The sequence below is a fragment of the Notechis scutatus genome, chromosome 5 (assembly GCF_049901735.1).
Source record: "Notechis scutatus isolate UNSWTSFEM ecotype Mainland chromosome 5, rNotScu1.2, whole genome shotgun sequence".
NCBI classification, from domain to species: Eukaryota; Metazoa; Chordata; class Lepidosauria; order Squamata; family Elapidae; genus Notechis; species Notechis scutatus.
This window is the reverse complement of record NC_142013.1, coordinates 115,687,379-115,709,071: the sequence shown is the minus strand read 5'-3', so window position 1 is coordinate 115,709,071 and position 21,693 is coordinate 115,687,379. Positions and strand designations below refer to the sequence as shown.

At 53.4% G+C, this 21,693-nt stretch overlaps 2 protein-coding genes across 3 annotated transcripts in view; one reads left to right on the top strand and one right to left on the bottom strand.

Annotated features, from left to right (window-relative positions):
* NICOL1 (NELL2 interacting cell ontogeny regulator 1) overlaps positions 1-1,225 on the bottom strand; it is an 11,277-nt gene extending 10,052 nt beyond the window's left edge. Inside the window, exon 1 of the mRNA XM_087967628.1 lies at positions 1,151-1,225. Coding sequence (XP_087823754.1) covers positions 1,151-1,171 — 21 coding nt within the window. The 5' untranslated portion in view covers positions 1,172-1,225. The remainder of the gene's footprint in view (positions 1-1,150) is intronic.
* Positions 915-21,693, top strand: NELFA (negative elongation factor complex member A). Of its 2 annotated transcripts, none has more exons than XM_087967625.1 (11): positions 915-1,259; positions 10,087-10,258; positions 12,467-12,628; positions 13,257-13,346; positions 14,871-15,001; positions 16,524-16,593; positions 17,258-17,346; positions 17,692-17,803; positions 18,727-19,022; positions 19,870-19,969; positions 21,025-21,693. In XM_087967625.1, the coding sequence occupies exons 1-11, from the start codon at positions 1,050-1,052 to the stop codon at positions 21,207-21,209; spliced, it is 1,617 nt and encodes a 538-aa protein (XP_087823751.1). In that variant the 5' UTR covers positions 915-1,049; the 3' UTR covers positions 21,210-21,693. The 2 variants fall into 2 exon arrangements, with proteins under 2 accessions (XP_087823751.1, XP_087823752.1); XM_087967626.1 differs by having other exon boundaries at positions 978-1,259; positions 17,258-17,361; positions 17,710-17,803.

The window sequence follows — 21,693 nt, the reverse complement described above, 5'->3', positions numbered from 1 at the left end:
GCCTGTCAGAAGGTCACAAAAAAGGATCACGTGGGACGCTGTGACCATCGTAAAGGTGAACCAGTTGCCAAGCGCCTAAATTTAGACCAGGGGTGTCCAACCTTGGCAACTTTAAGACTTGTGGACTTCAACTCCCAGAATTCCTCAGCCAGCTTTGCTGGCTGAGGAATTCTGGGAGTTGAAGTCCACAAGTCTTAAAGTTGCCAAGGTTGGACACCCCTGATTTAGACCATGAGACCCCGGGGCGGTTGCCACGGCTGTGTGGAAAAGCCGCCTTTTTTCCACTGCAGCTGCAACTTTGAATGGTCACTATAAATGAACCATTTGTAAGTCGAGGACTACCTGTACAAACTTAGGGTTGGCTGGGGAATCCTGAGAGCCTTAAATGTGTGGAGCCCCCCCTCCGACTGAGGGTTCCTCCTGCTTTCCTGCTCCCCGGGGGGCCTTCATCTCCTGCCCCCCACCCCCCCCGTGATGATGGGGGGGAGGAGGAGGAGGGTGGCGGTGCTTCATCGTAAAGGAGGCCTTGGGCAGACTTCGCCGGCCTCCCCCTTATCTCGGGGCCTCTTTCCCGCCAGTCTGCTCTCAGAAAAGCGAGGCAAAGCCTCGAGGATGGCAGGCCAGGGAGAGAAGCGGCGCTCCGGCCCAGATGGGGAGGCTGGAGACACACGGGACGGGAGCGGGGGGGCTCTTTTGGTGGAGAAACGGCCCTGCCGCGTTCTCCGCCGAGGCCCCCCATTGCCCAGCCCAGATCTTTCGCGAACTCGGCTCGTCCGTATCCCCCCAGCAACCGCTGAGGAGAAAAACGGACGAAAGACGGAGGCGCCCCGCCATCTTGACGTACGTCAAGCGCACGCGCCACGCCTCCTCCCAGCTCGGCCATTTCCCGGCGCTCCCTCCCACCCTCCCTCCGTCCCGCGCGCCGCCATCTTGCGTTACGGACGGCGTCGCTGATCCCTGGCGGGCCGGGGCCTCGCTCGTGGGGCCCCCCCCTCCCCTTTTAGGTGTCTTCATAAAATGCCCGCCGCGCGCCTCGGCTGGGCCCCAAGATGGCGTCGATGCGGGAGAGCGACACCGGCCTGTGGCTGCACAACAAGCTGGGCTCGGCCGACGAGCTGTGGGCGCCTCCGAGCATCGCCTCGCTGCTCACCACCTCGGTCATCGAGAACATCCGCCTCTGCTTCCACGGCCTCTCCTCGCCCGTCAAGCTCAAGCTGCTGCTGGGCGTCCTCCACCTGCCCCGCCGCGCCGTCGACGAGGTGAGCGGGCAGAAAGAGAGACCCACCCCCGGCTCCAGGGCCGCCGTGGCCGATGGGAGCTGGAGTCCCGCAGCCCCACGGCGAGGTCCCCGCGGAAGCCCCCCCGAGGCTTATTCCCCCGTTTTGGGAGGGGGGCTCCCCTTCCTGGCTCAGGCGGGGGGCTTGGCGGTTGGAGGGTTGGGGTCTCCCGGCCGAGAGGAGCTGATCTCGGGGGTTGTTGTTGGGGGCCCTTCCCGGTCGGGCAGCAGCCTGAGCCCCGGACCCTTCGACTCGGGGGGTTAGGCCAGGGTCCTCCACTTACAACCGCCCGTCCAGGGACCGTCCAAAGTGGCAACGGCGCTGGAAGAAGGGGGTCGGGACCCGTTTTCCCACTTAACGACCGTTGCGGGATCCCCGGGGTCACGTGATCCAAATTAGGACGCTTGGCGGGCTGACTCGTACTTATGGCGGTCGCAGCATCCTGGGGTGGGGGTGTCCTGCGATCCGCTTTTGCAAACTTTCAATGTGGGAAGCGGGATTTGCTTAACAACCGTGTGGCTAACTTTAACAGCTGCAGTGATTCGCTTAAAGACCATGCCGAGAAACATCGTAAAATGTAACAACGGCCTCGCCTAGGGATGGAAACATTTTGGGTGGGCTCAGTTGTGGTCGGAAGTGAAGGACTGCGTAAATCCCCCCCCCCCCCCGAAGTGTTGTTGGGGCCATTCAAAGGCCATTGTGGTGGTTCCTCTTGGCCGTCCTGCCTGGCCCTCAGCCCCTCCCAAGCAGGGGTCTCCGACCTTGGGCCCTCTAAGCCTGGTGAACTTCAACTCCCAGAGCAAAGCTGGCTGGGGAATTCTGGGAGTTGCAGTCCGCTAGGCTTAAAGGGCCCAAGGCTGGAGACCCCTGCTCCAGAGGGTGTTTCTTAAGGGCCAGGGGCTTCGTGAAGGGGGTGGGAGTCCCTGGGCTTCAGGGTCTCGTTGCAACGGAGGGTGGGGAGGAGCGAGCGTCTTTTGTGCTGTTCCTTGTTTTGTGGGACGATCTGCTTTGCGGAGGGAAGTTTTGAGCAGGGACCATCCGAGGAACGGCAGCTCTTTCCCTGGATTTTGGAGAAGCTCATGAAGGTTGGACCCCATTCTTCCCCCCCTTAACCCCCCGTGGAGGGAGACTCCCAGAAAATGGCCTCAGGGTGGAAGGTGAGACCAGGAGAAGAACAGGAGAAGAGGACGCCCATAAAGAGAGACCTGCAGGCTCAGAAAAGGTGCCGGCAAAAGTCTTGTGCAGCTCCGGTAACCTCTTCCGAACTGCAATGAGTGTTTTCCTGTCACTGGGACCGCCGTAAAAAGAAATCCTTCTGCCAGGCAGCTGCAGGCAGGGCAGTAATGCCGGCCCCAGGACGTCTCGGAGACCGAGGGGTGCGTGTGCGAGATCCGTCAAGTTGCCCGGCTCGGGAGGCATAGGTAGGAGACCAACTCCCCTCACAAGAGACGGCGAGAGGCCAGATCCTGGCAGGGTGCCCACTTCCAAGATGGGGCAGCAGCTTCAGACACCAAAACAAGGGAGACCTCCTTCATTCCTCGGGAAGCGAAGACGTCGGTGCTCCTAACCACCGGCTGGGCTACTCAGAGGAGCCTCCAGGGATCCCTCTCTGTTCCTGCCTACTTGCCTCCTGCTCTCCTCCTTGGCTCTCAGTTGTGCAGCCCAGGGAACTCTCTGCCAGTTGACTACTGGGGTCTCACCAGTCCCGCCTGCCTCTCTGGCTCGCCCTGTTTTGAATGGATGCCGCATTGGGCTTCTAGCACCCCCACCTGCCTCCCTTAGCTGCCACTCTGGACTGGATTTCTGGGTAGCAGGCGTGCTGTCGCTTCTTTCTGTATTTCCAAGCATGTGTGAGTGGTCAAACACCTTCCTACCTGCCTTTGGGTTTGCCTGACACAAGTACAACACCCGCAACTCGCTCCTCTGTGTTTACTCAGCTTGGAATAAGACAAAGTATATTTCCCGCTACAGGGGTGGATAAATACCGAACACCGCTGCTGGCGAACAATTTTGGCATTGTTGGCCCCAAAGTGACGTGGGTATGTCTGGGCAGTCATACGGCCCTTCACTTTGCATTCCAGAAAAATCATTTGTTAGCAATCCAGCTGGTCCGTTTCTTCCTCCTGTTTCAGCCTCCATCCCTGCCTTGGACCTCAGGCAGGCTGATTAAAACCATCTCCTTAAAGGTGTTCCTCTTTGCATTTGTTGGCATCCTAGCTCCTGTTTCCAGTCTTCATGATCATTGATATGGGGAAATGGGGATAGTTATCTACGGTATTGCTCTTGATAGAGATGCGTATATTAGAGGAGGCTAGTCTAGATGTCCTTGGAACACCTGGTGAAGGGAGCGTTGGCCTCTGGGAATTCTGTTTGTAGCCTCCAATGTTTATCACCCTGAATTCCATAGAGGAATGTGGACCACAAATATTCAGTGAGTCATTCTACCCTACTAAGAAGCAGGTAGAATAAATACCAAACTCTGCTAAAAGGCCTGGATGAATAAATAGCTCAGAATTCTGAAGTGATTCTTGAAAAAAAATACTGAGAATACCTTGTTTCTTTCCTACATAATGAATTGTTAGATCAGCAGATGCCACTTTGTGTCCAACTTTTCTGGCAGAAACCTGGCCAGGAAACAAGGAACCGGGTTTTCTGAGCTCGGACTAGTAACTCTTATTCGTGGAAAGAGGAAAGGCGGAGGAGTTCCAAGGAGCCCTCTCCTTCCCCAATGGGGAATGAGCAGGTGGGCAGGTGGAGACAGCTCAGTGCTCAGGATCTTCCAGTGCGATGGGGAGGCGGCTCAGCTCCCACCTGTAGGTTGCTTGGAAACAGCCAGTGTCCTCTTACAAGTGTTGAGAGTCCGTCTCTTTCCTGTTGGATTCAGGAATGCACCCCATATCTTGCTTCAAAACTGCTTGCATGAGGGGTGTGCAGCTATTTGGATCCAAAGCAGAAAAAACGGGCTTTGAGGAGGTTGGGAAAGCCCCCAGTGCATACATCTTTTTTTCTTTTAAAGTGTTTTTCTGGGCCACATGATAGCCACACAGTCTCTGGAAGATGTGAGTTAAGGATTAGCTGGCAGCTGGAGGCAAAGTCCTGGTGCCCTGCCCACTGTCCCCTTCATTCATACTTTCCTCCCTCTGTCCAGTACAGTGTAGGCCCAGGGTTGGAGGGGGGAAGAATACCCACTTCAAGGCATAAATACAGCAAATGCTCCCCACTTCCAGAAAAGCACCTTTTCTCCTTTAGACCTAGGTGCAGGATGACTTGAGTTGGCTCCCATGCCTAAGGAAGACCAGAACTCTGTGACCCCAAATTTGCTCCTGCTGTTGCATTATTCTTAGTTATTATCCCTTAAAAGAACATGGATGAATCTCAGCCCCCAGTCCCAGGCAGGTAACTAGCACGAAGGGAAACGACGGCAGAAATGGAACCCCACAGAGGCGTTAGGAAGGAGCTGTGGAGTTGATCTCCTGACTTTGGGGAAAGCGGTCAGGCTTGAATGATCCCGATGGTGTGACTTTTCCTGAGGGAAGATCTTGGCCAAGGTGGGAGTAGCAGGAAGGCATACAGAGGCAGCTGATTAATTGGTTATCCGGTGCACGAGCCAGCTCAAAGGGCCTTCTTTGGAGAGAAGCCAGACCGGTGGGAGGGAAGAAGAGAGGCAAGAGGCGTGGGGTGAGGATTTAGCAGCAGGAGGACCAGAGTATCCTCGCACCCTGCTAGGAGTAGGAACCCCAAGGTAGACATGTACAGTATTGGGTACCGTATATATTCCCCCTTGAAGTTATGCTTTTTGCATACTTTACGCTTCAAATCTTTTTATTATTTTTTTAAATTTCTTTTACAAAATGACCATCTTTCAATTCAATGGTATGTTAACTGGATACATATATCTTGTGCACATATTCATATTTAATATACTATTCATGTTAAATATATCATTAAAGTTGAATTCATATTAAAAGTTTCATCCTTTTTTCTCTTTCATAGTATTCTCATTACCTCTTATCTTATATTCATTCAATTTCTTTGTTTTCCAACCATTTATAAAATACATCCCATATCATATAATCTGTATCTTCTTGTTCTTTAATTTCCAGTGTTAATCTATTCATTTCTGCACATTCAAATATTTTCATAATCACCTCTTCTTCTGTAGGAATCTTATTATTCTTCCAGTTTTGAGCAAAAACAGTTCTAGCTGCTGTTAAGATATGAATAATCAAATACGTTTTTTCTTAACTATAGTTATCAGGTAGAATTCCCAATAGAAATATCTTGAATTTTAAGTCTATATGTTGTTTTATCATTTTTTCCAACCGTAAGTGTATTTTTGTCCAGTATCTTTTCGCTTCTGTACATGTCCACCACATATGATAATATGATCCTGGTGTCTGATGGCATTTCCAGCATTTAGCTGATTTACCTTTAAGCATCTTTGCCAACCTTGCTGGCGCAAGATGCCATCTATAAAACATCTTGTATAGGTTCTCTTTGTATGCTGTTGACATTGTTAATTTATAGTTCCTCTTCCTGTGAGAATTTTATCCAATTCTGTCAACTTATCATAAAACCCCTCCTCTTTTGCATCTTTTTCATACCTAGAATGTATTTGCATAAATACCAATTCATATCAATCCCTTGTTCATTGAGTTCTTGTTTTGAGTTCACCCTTTTCATTTAAAACATCTTTATATCCAACAATATTCCCCTTTTTGAGAACATTTGGATATATAAACACTTCCATTGTCAAAAGCCAGACTGGAATCTTCAAATAATGTTGTTTTCTTATTTTTTCCCCCCATATTAACAATAAGGTGTTTCTTACATAATGTCTTTCAAAGTGGCCATGGATTTTATTTTTCCCATACCATAAAAAAAACATGCCATTCCAATTATCCCTCCAGTGTTAACCTTGTATTCCTTAACACAATCCATTCTTTCATTCACATCAATTCCCAATTAGGTAATCCAAACCTTCCTGTAATTCTTGCATCCTGCAACAATTATACTTTATGCTTGAAATCTTGTATCCGTAGGACGAAGGATCAGGGGAAAGACCGCGAGCCAGTTTTCAAGAGTACAGAAGAGTACAGATCATTAATGAAGGTGAAGAGAGCTCTCCAGGGAAGGCGGGTCATGGGCTGTTGTCCAGGAGTGTAGGAGGACCCCAAGAAGGATGAAGGTGTCCCCAGAAGAGTAGCAAATACTTAGAGGAGCTTGGCAAGAATTCTAGGAGTTGGAAGTTTGGGCCTCTTAAAAGTTGCCAAGGTTGAGACATGCTGGTCTGGAAACTATGCCACTCCCACAGATGCAACCAACAGTGTGGATCCGTTATGTAGGTGGCGCCTTCATAATTAAAGGAACAAGTAGAGGTGACACATGAAACAACAACACCTTCAAAGAGTAACGTTCACAAGGAAAGGAAAGAACGACACGGTACCTTTCCTGGATATCTTCATCACCAGAAGAAGCAACAGCAAAGTAGAAATGTTTAAAAACTCCCAGTCACCAAGTGCTCCATTGCCAAAGTAACACCCCGGCTTCCCCCAACAGGTGCTGGGTAAGAACATTATTCAGACAAGCTCAGAGGCATTGCAGCAACCCAGAACACCAGAAAAAAGGGAAAAGGCGCCTACACAACCGCTTCCAAAAAAATGGATATGCAACTTTATTAAAAAGTGCCATTTAGCCCACTGCAACATAACCTGTTGCAACAGGTTGTGAAAAGGATAGCGCTACATACACAATCCCCCCCCCCCGAAACATCCAACAGGCCCCTATTAGAACCACACCCACGAACCCACTACTAAAGCTCTCCGAAACCTCTTACATAAAAGACTCTCTGGCCCAAGGAGAAACCCAAGAGTCGCCTACAACACAAGTGCAAAGACCCAAATAGCACTAGGCAGGACAGGCAGTCAGAAGATTAGCCGAGTGCATCCATGCAGTCAGAAGATAGGATAAAAACGTCTTAATTGCACAAGATGTGGACAGATTTCACCATAGTTTCAGAGGGTGGGAGATGGTCCAAAGACGCCAGAGAATTTCTGGAAGCCTGGCACTCAAGCAAATCACCATCAACAGGCACATAGAGATAAACCAGGTGTATATGCTATTCAAAATAGCCAATTAAAAACAAAGCAAGGAACATAAAGAGCAGAACACATCATCTCCAGCAGGCAGCAGCTAGATAAGCAGGGATTGACACCAGACAAGCAACCAAGCAGAAAACAATGTCCTAATCAAGGAACTAACAAGGAGAAAAACCACCACACTCCCTCCACTGCTGGCAGGGCAAGGCTACAAGGAGCAAAGCCCGCACTCCATGTCCCTGGTGATGTTACCCAGTTGGGTAGTGAAGTGTATTCTAGCATTTAATATATATGTATGTCATTCCCATTTTATCAGAATATAAACTGGACTCTTTCAGGAGGTCGTCTCACTAGAGTCCACCCCCAGAGGTGGGTGGTGCCTTCCGTATATCTTGGAATAGAAAGCCCAGGGTTTCCAGCCAGCCTGCTTCAGTCGGAAATCTTGCCTGCCGGGCCTTCAAATAGCCTCATTCCCTCTGTGATTAGGTCAGCTCCGGGTCTGCCTGCCGGCCGGCCTGTTACCAAGCCCTAAAAACTTGGGATTCTGCCAGGCCAGGGGAGCGGGATGCAGCTCCCTCCCTGCCTCTGTGGACGGTCATTTGAGGAGGCTCCGCTGCTGGGCGCTTTGTGTTATGTGTGTGTGTGTGTGACTTGGCTTTTTTTATGCCTTCTGTTGAAAGCTTCCCAGGGTCCCAGGCCCTTATGGGACTCCCTGTTGTCTCAGAGAAATGAAATGGCAGGCTAATCTTATTTGCTTGGCAGCCAATATTTTGAATTTTAGAACCTTGAAACCAGATTGGGAGAAGCTGCATATTCACCACATGTTCAAATTGTATGAGTGGTTTCTTAATATAGTAACTAAAAATTCAGGACTCTCAAAGGTGCTTTTTCCAAAAGGCAGCTGGACTTTCTTGGTATTTTCCCCCCTTGGAAAGCATTTCGCTTCTCATCCAAGGAGCTTCTTCAGTTCTCAGTGGAGAGAATTGAAGAACCGAATAGAACTGAAGAAGCTCCTTGGATGAGAAGCGAAATGCTTTCCAAGGGGGGAAAATAACAAGAAAGCCCAATTGCCTTTTGGAAAAAGCACCTTTGGGGCAACTGGGACCTGGATGATGGAGGATCTCCATTAGACATTTAAAATTCAGGAGCACCATTTTTTTCTTCTTCAGATTTTGGGAAATGGGAGGGAAATAATGGAATAATCTTAACTGCAAGTTGGAAAATAACTATCCATTACAGTACAATTATATAAACTTTCCTGATGCTGTACAGTAAATAAGAACACCTTGATTTTCAAATTATTCATTGTGAAAGGCAGTGGACTGCTGTAAGAGCAGAAGTTGAAATACTGTATTGTGGGATTGCCGAATATGTAAAATATTTTAGCATTCGCGAACTTTCTAGTCTCAACTGGACCTTGTTTGGGTTTTCCTTCTTTGTGTGGTGGCGACGTTGTTGTCTTGTGCATTTGTAGCCAAACTGTTTCACCTCCGGTTGTTTTGGGAAAAAGCAGCTGTTTAATTTGGCCCTGGACAGTTGCTTCTTCCTCAGTTCAAAAAAAGGTAGTTTTTGATCACCATGGTCCACCACCCTGCAGCTTTCTCCAAAATCTCTACTGGGAGATAAACAATAACTTCCAAGAGGTCAAAGAAGAAGGGGAAGACAGTTAAAGAATTAACACTTGTCTGAAAGGATAGAGTCACGTGCATTTATCCATATGAACTGGGGGGAAACCAACACCGGAACAAAATAAGAGCCTAAAAATGACATTTGGCAGGTAGCTGAAGCTAATCCTTATGATCCCATAAGAAGCCTTTACGCAGGAACCGGCCTCTCCTAAGACTTTGGATTAATTTCCCTCTCCTTGAAATTGTCTGAGTTAAGAGTTGGATCAAGCCCAGTTGATGATGCTTCTCTCTGAGAAGAATTTTCTTGGTTACAGGCCAAAATTATGCCCGTGTAAAAAGCTAAATTTCATTTTTGTGAATTGTTACGATGAAGCTAATGATGGACTGCAACCTCGTGGTTTTTGCCTGTTTCCTATCGAATCTGATACTTTTCTGTTGACAGGGAAACTGGCAGGTGGCCGTTTCTACCAGCTGCCAATCCTCATGTGGTTCTCTAGGCATTAAATATAGGCTCTTGCAGGCTTCTCACAGCCTTCGCATCACCTTTGGCGGTAGAGAGATCCAGGGCATACTTTACTGATAAATCTCCCCGATTCAGGGCTTGGGTTCTCAAAAAGGAGGCTCCAGGGAGGAAAGGCCTGTCTGGTCAGGATTCTGGAGTCCTGCAGCCGGACAACGAGGACTCAAAATAGTGGCATGGATTTTATGCAGCCTCGTATGTTCCTTACTTTGAAAAGAGATGGTAGCTCCGTTATACAGCTGCTGTTTCAGTATTTCAGTCGCACGTTGAAAATGTTGTCGATTCTGTCAGATGGCAGCTTTATTGGGGGTGCTGGTGCTTCTGCAGAGCATTCCCTCCCCCCCCCCCGCAGTGTTCATTGCAGAGAGGAGCTGGCGCTGGCATGACATGTGCCCAGCTCTGCTCCTGGGTCTCTGCACGGCCTGTTCATAGTTCCCGGAGGGGCTGAGTCTGCTCTGTAGAGCTTCAGAAACAAAGTCCCAGATGACTTTGAACGTTCCACCCCTTTAGTTCATTCATTCATTCCTTCATTCTTTTCTTTTCTTTTCTTTCCTTCTTCCTAGATGAAAGGCGCCCTGACGAAAATTATCCAGCTGGCTACTTTGGATCCAGACCCCTGGGTCTTGATGGTGGCTGACATTTTAAAATCCTTTCCAGATATTGGCTCCCTTAATCTTGATCTGGAAGAGCAGAACCCCAATGTCCAGGACATCCTAGGAGAACTGCGAGAGAAAGGTAACGGTGCCCGAGCGCTCTTAGGTTCCACGCAGGGAGCTCCTCTGGGAGGGGATGCCTGTCTCACCTTATGAGCCAAAGTTCAAACACGCTGTTGATCCTTGGCAAGCGGCTTCGGGACAGGCCGGGCTTGTTCTGCGGAGCCCCCTGCGGGGTGTGCAAAACGGCAGAAGCAGGCAGCCTCTGGTCTCTGGCCGATTCCCCCCCCCCCGCTGCCTGAATAGTGCCCTCTGGAGGAAGCTGCCTCCCTGCAGCGCTGCGATCAAGGAAGCATCTGGGGGCGGGGGCTTCGTGCCAAGGCTGCCCTCCCCGTCAGACCTTCGGTGCATTGCTAGAGAGGGTCTCGGGCAGAGGCAAACAGGTCCCCCCAGTTTCTCCGTCTTCTCCAGAGGCCTCTGGAGCAACGGGTGGGTGATGGGGTGCCAGGGAGCCTGTTTGGGACGAGGAGGGGAGTCAGCAGGAGGCTGGCAGGGCACCCAGGGCAGGTGCCAGGCGTGGGCTGTGCAGAACTGGCACAAGAACGGCTCGGAGTGGAAGGGAAAGCGACCCCCCCTTCTCGGCGATCCTCTTTAGGATCCGGGGACTAAAAGGGGAGCCCGTCTCTTGTGGCCAGGTGCCACCTGCCGCCTGCGGTAAAGGTTTGCCAGTATCTCTGCCAAGGGACCCAGCAGCCCTTGGCAGGCCTCTCCAGAGGGAGGGGGAGGCTTCTCTCCCACGGTTGGCAAGCAGGGGGCAGGAATGGTGTGACCGGTTGCATCGGGAGGAGGGTAGCACTGCACGGCCTCGTAATGACATTGCACACACGCCACGCTCAGTATTTGTGTATCCTATGCAGCTGGGCTGACTTGAATACGCAGCCAACTCGGTGTAGTGGTTGAGACAACGGGCTTGGGTGCCTTGAGTCCTGCCTTCCACGTTGGGCCAGTCCCTTTACCTCGGCCCTAGGAAGGAGGCCATGGCCAACACTTGGCCAAGAACATTTGGGGGATTCGTCCGGGCAGCTACCAGGTGTCAAGACTAAGTTGAAGGTGATGTGGAATACTGCCTGGAAGGGTGTCCAAATGCACGCACCTGGTGTAGTAATCCTATTCTTACCTAGAGTTTATAAATGCATATAAATAATAAGTCTGTATTCACCTTTGCAGAAAGATGATCTTCGTATCAGGCGCTCCTCCTGAGTTACTCTCGGCTCAGTGTCGCTTCACCTCCCCCTCTTGGCACCCCCAAAGGCCCAAAGTGGTGGAACTCCTACCCCTGATGACCCCCTCCCCACTTCCTGACAAGCAGCTTTTTCCTCAGGAACCCCCCAAGAATCCTCTGCTGGGCTTGTGGGTGTCTGGCCTGGCCCATCTGGACAGAGACGCCGGCCAGGAGGCCAGAACAAGCCCAGAGAGGAGCGGACTCTTTGCCGCTGACGTGGCCCCTGCTTGGTCCCGTCTACTGTTGATTTGTTGGGTTTTCTTTTGGTCACCATCTCTTTGGGGACCTTCCCAGTTGCTTCCTCCCACGTAACTCAGTCAGGGAAAAACACTCGGTACAACCAAGAGGGTAGAAACGTAGGATTCAAACGCAGGAAAAGGCGCCCAAGAACACCGGAAGGCTCCAAATAAGTGAAAAGGAAGAAAGCCTCGGATTGGCTTGGTTTGGGGGGCCCCGGGGTTCTCTGGAGGGAAAGGGGGACCTAATGAGGGTCCAGGGCCCCCCCGCCAAGCCTTCCCCTGCCCTCCTCCTGCTCAGGAGGGCCCAGCCTTCCTGTTTCTGGAGCCTAATTCTAGCCACCTCCCCCCCAATCCTGCCCTTGCCATTTCTCCCTTCCATTGGGACTCACCAGGCCAGGCCGGGCATTTCTGTGGCAGCCCTAGAGCCCAGCCCCCACGTCCACGGTGCCCACGCCAGCCCTAGGCACCCAACCATCCCTTGCGCCCTCTGAACCATCCCTGTCCAAGGCCTCCTGCCCACCTTTGAGGGCAACCTCTCCCGCAGCCGTAACCTTCCCTCCGGTCCTTCGGGCCTCTCCCACCGGGCATCAACCCCCTCCCCTCCCCAACCTGTTTTTGAGGGGCGAGGGTCTTCCTCCGCAGCTCCTGCACTAGGGAGCCAAGAGGGAGGAGGCCCCCTGGTCTCAGCGTTTGCGTTCCGGAGGGACCCTCCCATCGTCCCCCCGCCGGCTGCTCTCGTTTGACGCTGAACTCCTGTATTTTGACCCAGTGAGCGACTGTGAATCCTCCGCCATGTTGCCTTTGGAATGCCAGTACTTGAACAAAAACGCCCTGACCACCTTGGCCGGGCCCTTCACGCCTCCCGTCAAACACTTCCAGCTGAAGCGGAAGCCCAAAAGTGCCACTCTGCGAGCGGAGCTCCTGCAGAAGTGTAAGTAGCTGAGCCCCGGTGGCCCTACGCCGAGGAGTAGGGGAGAAGCAGGCAGGGAGCGCGCCAGCCCTCGACTTAACACAGGGGCCTCCCGTCTTGGCCAGTGGACTTCAACCCCCAGAATCCCTGAGCTAATAGGCCTGGAGGAGGAGGAGGAATTCTGGGAATTGGAGTCCACAAGCCTTACAGCTGCCAAGTTTGAAGAGCCCCGACTTAGCAGCTTGTTCAGGGACCGTCCCAAGTTACAACGGAACTCAAAGAAGCGACTTACAATGGAGGGTGGGACCCCAATGCAGCAGAGAGGAGATTTGAGCAAGAAATAGGCTTTTTCATGTCTGACTGACAAATGAAACCTGTACAGATTTTCTGTTTCTTTTACAAAACTTCTTAAGTAAAGAAATTCTCCCTCATTTGCATCTGGCTATCCTAGAAAGTTGTGTTCTGTTGTGTTCTGTTCCGTTAACTGCAAAAGGAAACCCTAAACGTGAAAAAAAGTTAGTGCCGAAGATTATCTTCCTTTTGGATAGTCGAGTTTAATGCTGCATTAAAAGCTTTCTTTAAAGTTAATGTGTGATTTTTCCTGCCCTTTTAAAGCTGGATGCTAAATAGATGTTTGCAATTCCTTTAGCTGCTGAAACTGCGCAACAGCTGAAGAAGACGGCCGGAGTAGCTTTTCACGCCAAAGGAAGAGGGTTGGTGAAGAAGATTGACACAACAAGTAGGCTTTCCTTTTCTCCCCCTTTTCTACGGGCAGCCACTTCCAGCCTTCAGATCAATTGGCAATGCAGAAAATGGCCCCCAGGTGTTGGATCCTGGGTGGATGCAGCGCAGGCGGTAGATTCAAGTGCCAGGTTGGAGAAGAAAGACGCTCCCCGGAGAAAGTGGGGGGCGGCTCCTCCCGTTGGCCAGCTCAGACTCCCACTTTCGGGTGAGCCATGAGCCACATGGCGCTCCTGGGGCTGTGCAAAAGTCCAGCTTTGTGGCTGGGCATGTTCTCCTCCTGGTTGCTGTGGAGGGAGTTCCTGCCCCCAAGGCCTCTTGGAGGCGCCCGTGGTGGCCAGCGCCCCTTCGTTCCCCAGCAGTCCCAGGGGTGGGGGTCTCCAGGCCGGGGTCCCCAAGGAGGAAGCCACGAGGTCAGCAGGCGGGTGGGTGGCCTCGCCTCTCGTCCCTTCTGGCCCTTCTCCGGAGGGCTCGTTCTGCAAAAGGGCCAGCGGCCTCTTCCACAAGCCACAACGGGGCTCGGAAAGTCCCTTTTGGGGGGCCTCAATTCCTCCTCACTGTGCCAGAGAAGGAACCTTTTGCATGACGACTTGTGGCGTCTCCCGTGAACGTTTTCACATGGGATACCAGAAACTCCCCAGGAGGACGTTTCTAAGCTGGTCAGAGTAAAAACTGTAAACGGGGGCAGAAGACTCGGCCAGGTGCCGGCGTTGCCACAGCTTAGACCCCGTGGGGCCCTCCCTCTAGGAGGGCCGGTCAGTCAGCCAGAAGCCGGGGCGGTCGGTCTGTCCTCCTCCTGGAACAAGAACGCCTGCTGGAGCTTCCGGCCCAGAGAAGGAAGACCTGAAGTGAGCGAGCACCGGCTGATGTACTTGGCCACCTTCTTTCTGTCCTTCTGAGTCGTGCCCCGTGTCCCCCGGATGGCCTAGGATAGCAGGCTCCAGGAGGCAGTCAGCGTGAGGGGGTGGGGTGGCCAGGACCGCCACGGCTTCTCCTTAGGAGAAGTGATAACGGAAGGATTCCCCCATGTGGGGGGCTGCAAGAGGAAGAGGCCCCCAGCAGGAGGCGCTTGCAAGGTGGCCTCTCCTCTGGCGTTCCCGGGAGCCCCTTGGAAGAGAGGGGAGCTGCCCGTATCCACATGTTCTGGTGGTCCTGAGGCAGGAGGAAGCTTCCTGGAAGCCCAGGGCTTTGGTATCCAGATGTGGTGTTTTATTCCCGGGGTCATCCGGGCAGCCTACAAGCACCGCTGGACGTCCCGTGACTCCTGGGGTTGGGCGGTTGGGTCTGGCTCCCGAGAGCCATCCTGCCCATTCTGAAGTCCACCTGTGTTTCTTTCGCTGTCGTGGTTTAGTTGAGTCTTGAGAACGGGAGCTCACGGGGGCAGGTGGGGGGGTTAAAAGGCGAAGGCGGTCATATTGGACGGGTTGTCCGCATTCTTCCCTGGGCCCGGCCTCCTCTCCGAGGGCAGGGAAGGGGCCCTTTCTTAGCGCCTTGTCCTCTCTCTCTCTCTCTCTGTCTGCAGCTCCACTCAAAGGGATCCCCAAGCAAGCTCCCTTCAGGAACCCCACCGCGCCCATCGTCTTCAGCCCCACGGGGAACCGGACCCCCATCCTGTCCTCCAAAGTGCCTCTGTGCAAGGAGAGAGGCGTCAAGGTACCCAGACGAGCGTGTTTGGAAGTGAATTCCTCCTCCTCAGACGCTTTTCCTGCGTGTAAATTGTATTCCGAAACAGGCCACCCCCCCCCCCGGACGCTGTGTTGCTTCTCCCCACCAACAGCTAGGAATGTCGTCCCTGTTGGTTGCGGTTCTAGAAGCTGCTCCGCTCGGCCATTCCAAGCACTTCAAGGCCTTCCTGCCCTCATCTCAGCCGGCATTTCCCTGGAGCTCCCTTGGGCCTCATCATGCGGCAGCGGCGTTGCACTCTGCCCGAATGGCCCTTGGGACTCCCACGCCAGCAGGTTTCCTTGTAGAAAGGAGAGGGAGTTGAAGGAGCGGCCCTGAAGGTCACATCCCCACAGTGCTTCCGACCAGAGAAGCCCTTCCTCTCGCCACGAATTGGACTCCTGTTGGGTTAGCACAGAGGGCACAAATCCCACCCCTGGGTTGCCTTTTGTTTCTAGGCTTCCGCCTTCCTGCTTGCTAAAGTCAGTTTTCTCATCTCTGTCATTTTGAAACCGATACACTTTATAAAACAGGTCTCCCAGACTGGGTGCATTTTGTAAGTTAGAGAATAATGTGCGGTTTTGATGGGCCGCCTCCCCAACGCGCCCTGAGAAGACGGCGCTGAAATCCAGGAGCAAAATGCGCTTAAGAACGTGACGTTTTAACAGCGGATGTTGATAAACATGAGCCCCGGAAAGAGAGTGCGTGGCCCTTGTCCTGTGGGAACAGTCTGGCCACAGGAGGAGAGGAGAGACTTTGGGAAAGGAAGGAGATCTTCCGTAGACAGACAAACTCTTCAAAGAGAAGGGAAACCCCAGCAGTTGCTCCTTTGGGTTCGGGACGAGGAGGCCAAAAACATTCTTGGATGTTAAAATGCAGAGGACGAAAGGCTTCCGAGCTTTGTAGCCTTTATTTATTTGATTTATATTGCCGCCTATTCGCCCAGGGTGACTCGAGGCGGCTTACACAATGTTATACCATATTTAAAAATAAAAAATAAAAAAAAACAATCAAAACTTAACAGAAAGAACCAAATAAATTAATAAAGTGCAGTAGAACAAAATCTGGAAAAACATAAATCACCCCCCCCACCTACACACACACACCTACACACACACCTACACACACACCCCTACATACACATGCCCCAGTGACAGCCCCTCACACAAGCCATCGGGTGGGCTCCATCCCTCTCTGGGTTCCCCAGGCCCGCTGGCCCAACCAGGCCGCCTTCAGGGCCTTCCGGAAGAGCGCTGGAGTGGGGGCCATTCTAATCTCTGGGGGGATGATGCTCCGGAGAGAGGGGGCCACCACGGAGGAGAGGCCCTTCCTGGTCCCACCAGGTGTATCTCCCTCAGGGGTGGGACCCACAGCCTTCCCTGCCTCCTTGCTCTGATGGGTTGGGTAGATGCGACCGGCAAGAGACCTTCCCTCGGATAACCCGCGAGGCGTGAGGCCGACCAAGGAGTGCCTGGTGGGAGAAAAATGACACTTTCCTTCTTGTGTCCCGTAGTACCTGGACATCAAAGAGCTGAAGGCCGTGGATTCCGGGCGGGAAGCGAAGAGGAGGAGGAAGACGTTGGGTGCGTTGAGCTGCCCCCCTTCTCCTGGGTTGGCTGGGACTGGGGGGGTCTGTGAGGCTGGGGAGCAGCCCCCCCCCGTTTCAGGGGGGGGTGGAGGAAGGGAGGGTCCCCCTGGGAACGCAGAGCCTGAAATGCTCCAGCATGCAGGGCCACCATGGACACCATGCAGGCAGTCCTTGACCTCCGGCCACAATGGAGCCCAGAACTCCTGTGGCTCAGGGAGGTGCCTATGAAGGGAGCTCTGCCCCAAGTTGCCACCTTTCTGGCCACGGTTGTTCAGCGAATCAGGGTAGTTGAGCTGATCACACAGCTGCTGAGCGAACTCAGCTGCCCCCGTGGGCTTGGCTTGCCGGAAGGCCCCAAAAGGGGACCACGTGGCCCCGGAAGACGCGACCGTCGTAAATAGGAGCCAGTTTTCCAGCGCCTGAAGGTGAACAGCGTGGCCCCAGGGGTGTGTGGAATAAGGGCCACAAGTGGCTGCGTTCAGTGGCCTTGTAACTTTAGTCACTAAACGCCCTGTTGTAAGCTGAGGGCCCCCCCGGTTCCGGCCTTTGTGAAAGGCCCCCTAAGAGCCCCCCCACTTGGGCTTCTCCAGAAGAGCGGAGCAGCCCACGGAAGGAACCCGGAGCAGCGGGAATGATCCTCTGCCCTTTCCGTCCCGCAGATACGGACGTGGTGGCCAAGCAGGCCAAGGAGGAGACGGTCGTAGAGAACGCCACACCGGATTATGCGGCTGGGCTCGTCTCCACCCAGGTAGGGCTCCCACGCCTCGGCACTGGAAAGGGAAGGGGCCCCTTTTGAAGGCAGCCCCCAACCCCTGTGCCCCTTCCTGGAGTCCCTGGCTGGGCAGGTTCCCCTCTGAGGGTGCCAGGTCCCCTCCCCCCTTTTTTCCCTTGAGGTTTTCCCTGCTGTTAAACCTTAACTTTTGCCGGACGGGGCTTTTCCTTGCACGGTTTTAAGTGGCATTTAAGTTTAGTGGTTTGATAAGGGCCGGTGTCGTCCTGATGGCTTTTTGTCTAGTCAGCTGAACGTAGAGAAAGTGCTGTTTTACCCACTCTGAAACGGGGTTGTGTGTGTGTGTCTCTGGTCCTTTTGCAGAAACTTACTTCCCTGAACAACGACCCGGCGCTCGCTTCTACCAGCTACCTGCCTGCAGCGCCCAGCGCGGTGCCATCCTCCTCTTACGTCCCAGGCTCTGACCCCCAGCCAGGTCAGTGACCAAAACACCCCCCGTACCTGCCGTAACTTCAGCATCTGGGTGGGTTAAATGACAGCGTAAACGCAGGGTTGTGTGAAGGGATTGCCCAGCTTGGCTGAGGAGGCGTGTCTTTGAAGAAGATTCCGTCCCAAAGCCAAAAGTCCCGATAACAATGAAAATAACACCTGAGGGAGAAGCAGAACCTGGAGAAGGTAAAGGAGGCGGAGTCTCTGAGCTACCGTCTGGATCCAGGGGCCCCGGTGGTCAAAGTGCGTTACTGCAGGCTCCTCCTGCTGCCTGCCGGCAATTTGGCAGATCGAATCCCACCAGGCTCCAGGTTGACTCAGCCTTCCCTCCTTCCGAGGTGGGTAAAATGAGGGCGCAGACGGTTGGGGTTTGCAAGAGGCTGACTCTAAAAACCCTCTCGGAGAGGGCTGTGAAGCCATGGGAAGCGGCCTGAAGGGCGAGGGCTGTTTCTATATTGCCTTCTTTCTCTGGGAATATGCCACCACGGTGACGTGACCTTCCTCGGCTTCGTTCCTCGTGCGTCTTACTGTCGTTGGCCCTTTGGGGGTTGGGGGTTTTTCCCCTCTTTTGCCCCCTTGGCCTAGAAGTCTGAATACGTGTCAGTGACTTTCCTGTAGATTGGTTCTTAGTTCCGCGCAGCTCTTTGCAGCTTAGGCTTCTGTGCTGAAAAAAAGCCCTGGGCAGGGTCACCACAGGGATTCAGATTAAGGAAAACCGACCCACGCCTGACGCTTTTGAAAGGAATGTGTGGCGGCCGTGGACTTTTTTTGTGCCGCCTGAGAAGCGAACGTAACGAAGTGCAGGAGGAGGAAGAGGAGGAGGAAGAGGAGGAGGAGGAGGGAGGGCATCAGACAGGTATCCCTTAATGCGCCCTTCTGCTCTCACAGCCTGTTTGTCCTGACATCCAGCTGGCTCCATCTGGGACCCCCTGCAAGCTAAGGACGAAGCCGCTTCGGCCGCCCCGCCCACTGCTCTCCCGGCGGCTCAGTTCAAGCAACGGACGCCCATGTACAATAGCCACTTGAACCTGAGTGCGACTCCCGCGGTGGCGGCAGCGGCAGCAGCAACGCCAGCAGCAGCAACGGCAGCAGCAGCCCCACCCGCCGAGTCCCCGGTGTCTCCTCCGGTGACCTCCCCGGCAACACAGGGACCACCCACCGCTCCTCAGGATGGCCCCCCTGCCAAGAAGGGCCTCTCTCTCACCGTAAGCCTCTCGGGCTCAGCCCCCTCCAGTCCCGGTGGGGAGGAGGGGGTGTGTGAAGGCAGAAGCGGGAGGGGGCGCCTGCTTGTGGGTTTTCCCAGTGGGGAAGGAATCGGGCCAGGCTGGGGTGCACAGGGCCTTCCAGCTACTTGGGGTGGGGTTTTTCCCCCCCACGGTTTCGGTCTGAGCCTCCTGCACAGGCGGAGGATCCCTTTAGCCAGAGTGGCAGAATTTGTGGCCCAGCAGGGCTGAATCATTCCGGTTTCCTCGTGTAGGAGGGCGGCATCAGAGTTGCTCTGGATAGGGAGGTGGGTGGCCAATACATTTAAGGAAGCAAGGAAACCAATCCGTGAATACTTTTGCGTTTGCTCTGCTCTTAAGCCACCCCTGTGAAAGAGCCGGGGGGTGGAGGGCGTGTGGCCTCCCCCTCCAGTTGGGGAGGAGGAGCAGCCGCTGTGGGCCGTTACTTTCCCTCAGAAAGGACCCAAAAGGGGGCCCAACCTTTTGGCTCGCCTGGGCCATGGTGAGAGAAGAGGAAGTGTCTTGGGCCACATATAAAATATCTAATATGGAGCTAATGCATATAAAGAAGAAAGCTCCTTTAGATTTTGGTAGCTTTTATTATCTGGTGGGGCTGTGGGACCCTCAGATGCGCCTGCATGAGATGAAAAGAATTGAGACGTTTCCACTTACAGGAAAAGAGGCAGGGGGCTGCAGCGGGCAGGGTGTGTGTGTGTGAGAGAGAGAGAGAGAGAGAGAAGTACGGTGAAGGTGGCAGGAGTTTCAGCCCTGGGGAAATGGTTTTTCTACTGTTGTTTTCAACGGAATCTGTCCTTGGAACTCATTGCAGAAGGAGCAGCTGTTTGCAGCCCATGAAATCTTCCAGGTGGCAAACAAAGTTACAAGGCCCGAGAAGGCGCTCATCCTCGGGTTCATGGCGGGATCCAGAGGTGGGTACCTGGGCGGCTTTCCTCTCCGAAGGACTGCTCAGCTGACCCCGGAGGAGGCTTCCTCGCATGGATGGGAGGCAGCTGCGGGAGTGGGGGGGTCGTTTTTGGAGCGAGTGCTGGTCTCTGACGGGTTTGCCTTGCTTCCGGGTTCCGGTGGGTCAGTCTGAGCATGATTTGCCCTGAGGGGGGGGAGGGGGGCAGGGAGGGGTGATCCATGGTCGATCCTGCTTTTGGGCGGGCTCTTGCACAAGCAACCAGGCTTACATTAAGCCCCGGGCTTTCCTTGTTGGGTTGGTTGGGGTGCTTGTGGATCTCAGGGGCAGGCAGGCTTAATGGCTCGATGTTGTTGAGAGCACAAGGGGGCCCTTGAGTTTCGTGACCATTGTGTGGCACAGCCCAGAGGCCCTTTTGGGCTCGCTCCTTTCTGCTGTGGAAACCCCACGTTTTGTGGCGCCAATGACCATCCGTCGCTAAACAGGTCACTAAACTCTGAAGCCCAAACGTTGCCCAATTGCTAAGTAATTTGGTGGATTGGGAATAAGGATAATCCATAACTTTTATCTAAAACAATATTTAATGGTCCTTTTGTAAGACATTTAGATGTAGATCTAGATAGGAAAAAATGTAGTTTTATAAATCCAATTTATTTTAGAGTCTTTGGGTCCATTTTAAGACGGGGCCTCCTCCTGTTGAAATGCTAGCAGTCTCAGCCTCCTGGAGTTTTACTGAACAAAAGTCACGGAGAAGCCGGTTTAGTCACCAGAATTTTTCTAGGCAAAGAATCGGCCCTTAGCAGTGACGAGGGCTTTCTTTCTGTTTGGCGTGTGGTGTCTACGGAGGTCCCGTAATCACCGACATGCAAACTTGCTTTAGAGAAAGATGGGGGAGAGATTTGTCCTCACAGGGAGGAAAACGAACTCGGAGGAAAGCTGGTGCGCCTGTCAGGGAAGGATCTGGTTTCCTTCCCAGTTTTTGTCCCAAGCGGCACTCCTGGCGTCGCTCAATTCCTCGAAGGGACCTGATTGTGAAACCTCTGATTCCTCCCCCCCTCCCAGAAAACCCGTGCCCGGAGCAGGGCGACGTGATCCAGATCAAACTGAGCGAGCACACGGAGGTCATGCCGAATCCCGACGGGAGCGGAAGCACCACCATGCTGGTGGACACCATCTTCGAGATGAACTACGCCACCGGCGAGTGGAGCCGGCTGACGAAGCGCAAGCCCATGACAAACGTTTCTTAAGCAATCCCGTGACGGGGCGATGCAGACCAAATAGCGCCTAGAGTAAAGCCAGCTTCCAACGTTGTGTGTCCACTAAAGCAGAACGACATTCCCCTGGAGGCCGCCTGGTGACCGGCCCTTGTCCCAGCCCCACAGTTGGCCAAAGGAGGAGGAAGGCGGGAGGAAACGGCAGCTCTCCATCGCAGGGGTGATGGTGGAAGGCGGCTTTTCATCCGCCTGCCTCTTCTGAGGGAGGAGAGAAGGGGAGGAAGCCCTTCGCCAGCAGGGACCAGGGTTGACTTTCTCAGTTCCCTTGTTCAATAGAGGCCCTGCTATTTATTTTGGCCGTTTCCTCTTTCCCCCTTTTGTAGCTGACTGCAAGTAGCGCCGGTCCTGCTGGGCGTCCCTCCTTGGGGTGGTTTTTCTGAGGTGAGAAGCCCCCAGGATGCCCCTCCCTCTTCCTTTCGGCTTCTCAGGATTGCACCAATAATAAACCTTCATTTCC